A 7,281-nucleotide genomic window follows, 5' to 3' on the forward strand; every position below is an offset into this window, starting at 1 on the left:
GGAACCCCTAAAGGGAATAAATAGCCTACGAGATGGGAGGATTAAAAATATATATTTCAATACTTTCTCTCACAATTATATCATTGTGTAATTGCAGGCAACAGGGAGCTGCTACTAATATGGAGGGCATTGAAACCGCTTTCGAATGCGCGCTCTCATTTTACTTTCACTTTCGAGATTCGAGATCACACCGACTGTATACTACGGAGCGGCAGTACCTGCCACACATTTTACAAGATTAGATATTTGTCAGTGGTGCTCGGTACCTGCAAATCATTCGTCATTGTCCTATGAGTCATCTCTCCTTACTCTGTGTATGTGGTAAGTGAACTTTCATGTACTGTAACAGTCTACCGCTAGCAAGCGGCTAACCATGTCCCTTTAGTGGCTCCGTAGAAGGCATTATTTGTTTTCCGTGCCTTTCTGCATACGGATTCACACTTCGGGCACACCCCCTAACCCCGCCCCCCGATGTCATCGTCCATCACGATGTTTCACTGTAGACATCGTCCGATGCCAATTTGGTAGACATCGCCCAACCCTAAACACAATAGACATTTATCTTGATCTTAACCTTTTCTAAAGAACATGTGAGTGGTCTTTGTCTATGCAAAAATAAAAAATGCAAGGGTATAAGGTTATGATTTGTTGCCAGGGTGTTAGGTGGTTGCTAAGGTGTTCTGTCTGGTTGCTAGGTGGGGATATAATTTGGGATATATAGGGCACTTAGGGCTGTCAAAATGGCTGAAAAACTAAATTCAAATTTTTTACTTAAATATGATCAATATTCGAATTTAAAGGACATAATTTCAGTTGGGGGGAAAAAAAAGCTTTTGGCTTCTCTCCTGAGGCCACAAGAGGGCACATCGAACAAAATATTATCTGTTTTTATACGGTCTATGAATATTATGCACGTTTCTTCAAAGCATAATAAAATAACATGACTATCTTTGAAAAAAGTGCATAACGTTTATAAACCATATATAATTAATAAAGTTGCTTAAACAATTAGAAACAAAACAGCATCATGCATGTATGTATAGTTTAATACAAAGGACCGAAAACAAATCACAAAGAGTACTTTCTTCATTTAAAAACTTGAGATGCAGTGGGATGGGGAAAACTGCCATAAAATTTCGAGACATGTTTTTTAAAAGTTGAATTTACATTAATTTTACATAGCTTTCTAAACATGCGGCTCTCTTGTGCGAGACGCAAGTGCAGCGGTGATAGATGTCCCTCTAGAAAATGCGATAAATATGCGTTCTGTGTGAACGGCTTAGTTTCGGTTTTGACGTAAACAAAATCTTCCCCGCATTGATTGTTCTCTTTTTCTGAAATAATTTGAATGAACAATGCAGCAGCGCCGCATCTAGTGGGTTCAACTGGATAGGCTAACGAAAGCATTAAAATGCAATGACACTTACATCGTCGTCGCATTTCGTGCACCACTGATAAGGCTGCCTGACACACACCTAAAATTCGAATGAAACGTTTTTGCATTCGAATATGGATTTTTATTTTAAATTTGACGAATATTCGAAATTCAAATTTTTTTTGACAGCCCTAATAAATATATATATTCTCACACACACACACACACTTATATATATATATATATATATATTTATTTATATGCGTCTATATTTGTATTTCATGGGAGCTGTTGTATCCATTTGACCTGTAGGATTTGGTGTACTGTGTTTATGGACCTGTGGTTTTTATGATTGCTGGTGGTTTATTTAACGGTGTATTAACAGCTCATGTCATTGTTTGCTGCAGGAGTGGTTTGCTGTTTACGTGGAGCTGAACCAGCAGATCGCAGCCCTGCTGAGCGCAGGAGATGAAGAGGACCTGATGGAGCTCAAGGGTCTGCAGCAGCAGCTCAGTGACGTCTGCTACCGGCAGGCCAGCCAATTAGAGTTCAGACAGAACATCCTGCAGTCTGCCCATGAGTTCCACATGACCGCACAAGATGTAAGATTCAATACAATCAGATGATATCACTAGACCTTCATGGAATCTGCACTCACAGAACTGCAGTTAAAGCTCTACAGATTTCCACGGAACACAAACATCTTGTTCATGTAGAAACAAGAAAATATTTTGGCTACTGTGATGCTTCCGCTATCAGTAGGTACAGTGTAATAATATCAGTTCTGTTTAAAGTCAACATGAAATCAAATTTGACCATTTTTACTTTTCAAACATTCAGTTCTGGTCTTTTTGTGCGCAATTCATCTGTGCATGTTATTCCGAATTAAATCTAATCAAAATGCAATAACTTGCTCAGCCTCTGAAATTAATTTTCTTTTCATTTAATGGTATGAATCCCTCTTAGATTTTCAACCCATCCCCTCCAATCAGCTGGCTCCACTGTGATATTTAACACCCGCTTTTTGCAATCCAATCCAAATTCCAGAAGGATAAAGTCAAGTCTTGCCCTACTTTTTCTTTTGTTAAATATCCTGTTCCCCTTGGGTGTATGTCAAATAACAGAAATAAAAATGTCTTGAAGTCAACATAATTTGACGTTCACAGGCCATTTACACTCATTTAAAGCCACAGATTTCTTCCCCAGTCAGAAAATCGGTGTACATATTCATTGTGGGCCTACATATTACTTAAAAGGCATTATAGATTATTTTATTGAACGTTTCAACTGTATGAATATATAGAAAGCTGCTTTCTGATGCTATTGTTATGTGTTTGTCTCAGTTGTCCCAGCAGTTAGACGGGCTGTTAGGCATGCTGTGTGCAGATGTCACCCCTGCAGATGGAGCTGCGATCCAGCAAACTCTAAAACATCTGGAGGAGAAACTCAAGAGCGTAGGTCAGAAAGCTCTGTTATCCTACTTGAATGCCTGATCCTGGTTCATATAATTAAACTTTGATAAACCAGAACTATTGGTGCTTGTGCATTAGTATCACATAACTAAATGTTTGATTTTCAAAAACCACTCAAGACATAAAAAGAAAATAAACTGCGGCTGGTCATCTTGTCATTTAGAGGCATGTTTTAACATGAAATATGAAAAAAATTGACAGTCATGAAAATTTAATAAATAAAAATTCCCAAAACTTTTTTTTTTTGTGAACACATTAAAATTTTGCAGACGCTTTTGTCTAAAGTGACTAATTGCCAAAAAAAAGAAAAGAAAAAGCAATTATTAAACTAACATAAAACGTTCATTAAAACAAAGCAATATACACTACTCTACTTGGTAATTAGTGCTTCAAACAACATATACATTCTCAATTGTTTTACCAAATAGATGCCTTGTAAAGGCAGCTTTTGTTTTCAGGTTGACTGATATCTGAATTTTTGATTTGAAGTAAAAAAAAATTGAAAATCCACATAGAGAAGTTTCCTCTCTTTCTGTGTATTGAGTCTAGTGCTGGGCGGTATACCGGTTCATACTGAATACCGGTGTTTATTTTTATGATATGAATTTTTAAAATACATAAGTATGTCGCTTAAACACCGTTTGAAAGGGGTCCCTTTTCACTGTTGCACTGTGGTGAGGGAACAGCTGTATGTGTTACTAAGCGTGAAAGTTCCGAAACTGAAGCTGTAGAACTAATAGAACGTGATTACACAGAAGAACTCATCCACAATATCCACACTGACTGCCACAAATATCCACCGCCCCCTGCCATCAGCTGCCGCGTCTCACACACACACACACAAGTGCGACTTTAGCACTAGATTTAGCAACTTTCAGACCCTTTTAGTGGCTTTTTTCCATAGAATATTCATACTGACAAACCTAGTGACTTTTTTTGGATAAACCGTAGCTATGGTTCAGTTGGAGGATTTCGCCAGTGCTGTCCCGCGAACGCGAGGCCTGACTTTCCCGGAGAAGTGTCACCTCTCTCGGCATCTGTTCTGTGCAGTGAGCGGAAGAGAAGCAGCGCATTCAGTTGGCCGCACTGCAGCCGACTCGTCAATAAATGAGTGCAAAACAGCGTTTCCTAGCACCTGTCGCTTACTGATTGTTTGGAATTATAAATATGAGCCTAGTTCATCTGTTAATATCACATGCACTTTTTGGTGTGTTGTATTTTTTTAGTTTGTTACTCAGACGCAGGCAGTGCACTGCATGAGACAAAAAAAGTAATATAGCCAAAACAACCGCATAGCCGCTCTCTAGTGTAGATGCATGTTGATTTTATCAAGACGATGCCGTGATTATAAATGAGAGTGACTCCTGGTTAACATGTATTAAAAGGGGTCGTGTTTAGTCACTATTTAGTGTGGTATTTTTTTGACAATATTCACTCATCATGACAGTAAAATAGGGCATTCTAAGTCAATATACTGCAGTATTTCCTCTCCCAATCAGTAGAAAATATGGTTAACACCCGGTCATGCATGAAAAAAAAATACCGTCATGTACCGTGAAACCAGTATAATTTAGAAAAATACCGTGATATAAATTTTTGGTCATACCGCCCAGCACTAATTGAGTCTCTCACTGTTTTCCAGAGTGTGCCTTGCAAAGCTTAAGAGAAAAAGGCCAAGTACTGCTTGACCAGATGTCTACCCAGACGTCATTTTCCTATGGCAAGGATGTAAGCATTGAGAACAAAGAGAATATCGACCACATTCACAGTGTCATGGAGGACATGCAGCTCCGCAAACAGAGGTCCCTCTTCTCTTTTCATGATTTTTAATCATGGACACAGCACTTCTGGTGTACCAAGAGAAAGAGCTGATGGTCTGATGTGTTCACTTGTGTTTTATAGGTGTGAGGACATGGTTGATGTCAGGAGACTCAAGATGCTGCAGATGGTACAGCTCTTCAAGTGTGAGGAAGATGCATCACAGGTCAGAGCTTGAAATTCAAATGGAGAGACTCTTAGAAGTGGGTCTGTAGTTCCTGAGCCACTCTAAGGGCCGTTTCTTTTCTTCGCAGGCGGTGGAGTGGTTAGGAGAGTTGCTCGATGCTTTGTTGAAGACCCACATCCGGCTGGGAGATGATTCGCAAGAAACCAAAGTGCTGCTGGAGAAACACAAGAAGTTTGTGGATGTTGCACAGGTATTTGAAACTCTTGAGGTTTTGAATTTCCTCTGCTGGCACACCTAATCTTAATAAATCAGCATTATATAATCAGAGTTATATTGAATCAAAGATAACATGAAATCCCAATGAATAAATCTGTTTTCCACTATTATTAATAATAATAATAGTTTTGTTTTTATTAAAAATTATTACATACATTTATATTAATTGATTTACTTTATATGATATACATGTGTGAATATATACATACACACACACACACACTTTTATTTTTCATTTAATTATTTTTATATTATAATAATACAATAGTCTCAGATCTTCATGGATTAAATCAATTCCTCCTTTTTGGGGGAGGAAACGTATGGAAATGTATTGTTACAGGTAAGGTAAAGGTAAAAAAAAAAAAAAAAAAAAGGGATTTTTTTTTTTTTTTTTTTTTTTTTTTTTTTTTCTTTGCGTACTTATTCAAAATCCAATTTTTTAGGGGTGTGCGATATATATCGTTCTTTTTCATGTTTTAAATCATTTCAAATATCAGTATTCAACGTTTTGTGTTTCATATATCAAAACATTATTTATGCATTTGTAATTGCAGGTTAACTGCATTCATGTCTTGCATTAAACAAAATGCATCTAAATGCCACTTCAGATGCAGCTTCTGTGTTGATTTAATTTGCTTGGTAACAGCACAAATGTCTTATTATTCTAATTCCCTGATTAAATGTAAGAATTTGACTCAAAAGATAATGGACACTTTTAGAAAAAATGGCTTTATAAAGGTAAAACTGCCCATAAAATGCAAAAATCTGTTTAAACTTATTGGAAAATATTAATTTCTATCAGTATGAACTGACCACCACGCAGAATATGAAGAATATTAAAAACATTAGGAGTCAGCTGTCTTCGGCAGTCCTTAAGGTACCAGCACAATAACACACTCTGCAAAATATAGTCTAATTATCGATATCGATAAAATATCGAGATATCAGTTTTTGTCAATATCGCACACCCCTAGTATCCAGCCCATGTTTTGTTTTCGGTTCACAGTAACCATTTCCTTTTCTGCTTTCAGAGCACCTATGATTACGGTCGCCAGCTGCTGCAGGCCACAGTGGTGCTGTGCCAGTCTCTGCGTTGTACCACCCGGTCCTCAGGGGACACGCTGCCCAGACTCAACCGTGTGTGGAAACAGTTCACAGTCACGTCTGACGAGAGGCAGCACAGGCTGGAGATGGCCAGTGCTTTCCACACAGCTGCGGTGAAGGTTGGTAGAGTTCTGCAAAACTAATGTCCAAGCAAATTAAGGAAAATTGTCTACATTTACTCACCCTCATGTCATTCCAAACCTGTTTGAATTTCCTTCTTCCATGGAACACAACAGGAGAAATTGCAGCGTGATTTGGATTTTCTCCCATTTGTATTCCATGGAAAATATAAAAGCAGATGGGTTTTTACCAACGTGAGGGTGTATAAATGTTTGTGTGAACGGTTCCTTTAAAATGTATTGAGTTAATTTATCACGAAGAACCTTTGTCAGCTTAATTATATTTATTACGACCTTATAAATAACCAAGGGTTTTTTCTTGCATGTTTTGGACCCCACTGTATGTTAAGCTAATTACTAATTAATATTAATAATAATATTGGTAATTGTAATCTCAAATTGTAGTGAAACTAGTCTGTCTCAGGCATGTGGTCACATGTACGGTCTACAAACTTCCCAGCTGTAATACACTGTCTGAAGGTCTCTAGCTCTGTTATATATCAGGCAGTTTCTCCCTGCTTTCAGATTCTGAGAGAAAGCCCTGAATTAGCCGAGCTGATGGTGGATATGGAGGCATATGAAGAGGTGGAGACGGTGGGGAAAGGTCTTCTGGACCGGCTCACAGTGCCAGTCATTTTCCCTGATGGGTAAGAGCTGAAAGGCCAAAGTCCAGCACACTTATCAAATTCTTCTACTCTCCTACTCTTCTACTCTCTGTATTCGGTAATGCGATATATCACGGTAATGAATATGCACGACATTGTTATCGTGGGCACTTCTAAATACCGTGAATTATTATATATTACAAAATATTCAGAGTTTTGAATGCATTTTAAGAATACCTTTCCCATCAACTGGTCAAAATGCACAACACGGCTGTATGCTGCGTGAAAGATGCGTGCGCACTCTGATGTAAACAAGCGCAGACGAGAAGCACATGGCGGAACATGCGAGAGACGCTCTGGATGAAAGCGCACTTTCACTCTCTGA

General features: G+C 38.2%; 1 protein-coding gene across 1 annotated transcript in view; it reads left to right on the forward strand.

Annotated features, from left to right (window-relative positions):
• The window catches only part of sestd1 (SEC14 and spectrin domains 1), a 47,239-nt gene that overhangs the window by 32,932 nt on the left and 7,026 nt on the right, over positions 1-7,281 (forward strand). Inside the window, exons 12-18 of the mRNA XM_016293874.1 lie at positions 1,783-1,977; positions 2,719-2,833; positions 4,490-4,649; positions 4,750-4,831; positions 4,920-5,042; positions 6,100-6,291; positions 6,817-6,938. Of these exons, the coding sequence (XP_016149360.1) occupies positions 1,783-1,977; positions 2,719-2,833; positions 4,490-4,649; positions 4,750-4,831; positions 4,920-5,042; positions 6,100-6,291; positions 6,817-6,938 (989 nt within the window). The remainder of the gene's footprint in view (positions 1-1,782; positions 1,978-2,718; positions 2,834-4,489; positions 4,650-4,749; positions 4,832-4,919; positions 5,043-6,099; positions 6,292-6,816; positions 6,939-7,281) is intronic.

Source organism: Sinocyclocheilus grahami, unplaced genomic scaffold (assembly GCF_001515645.1).
Source record: "Sinocyclocheilus grahami isolate Dianchi unplaced genomic scaffold, SAMN03320097.WGS_v1.1 scaffold308.1, whole genome shotgun sequence".
In the NCBI taxonomy this organism is placed as follows: domain Eukaryota; kingdom Metazoa; phylum Chordata; class Actinopteri; order Cypriniformes; family Cyprinidae; genus Sinocyclocheilus; species Sinocyclocheilus grahami.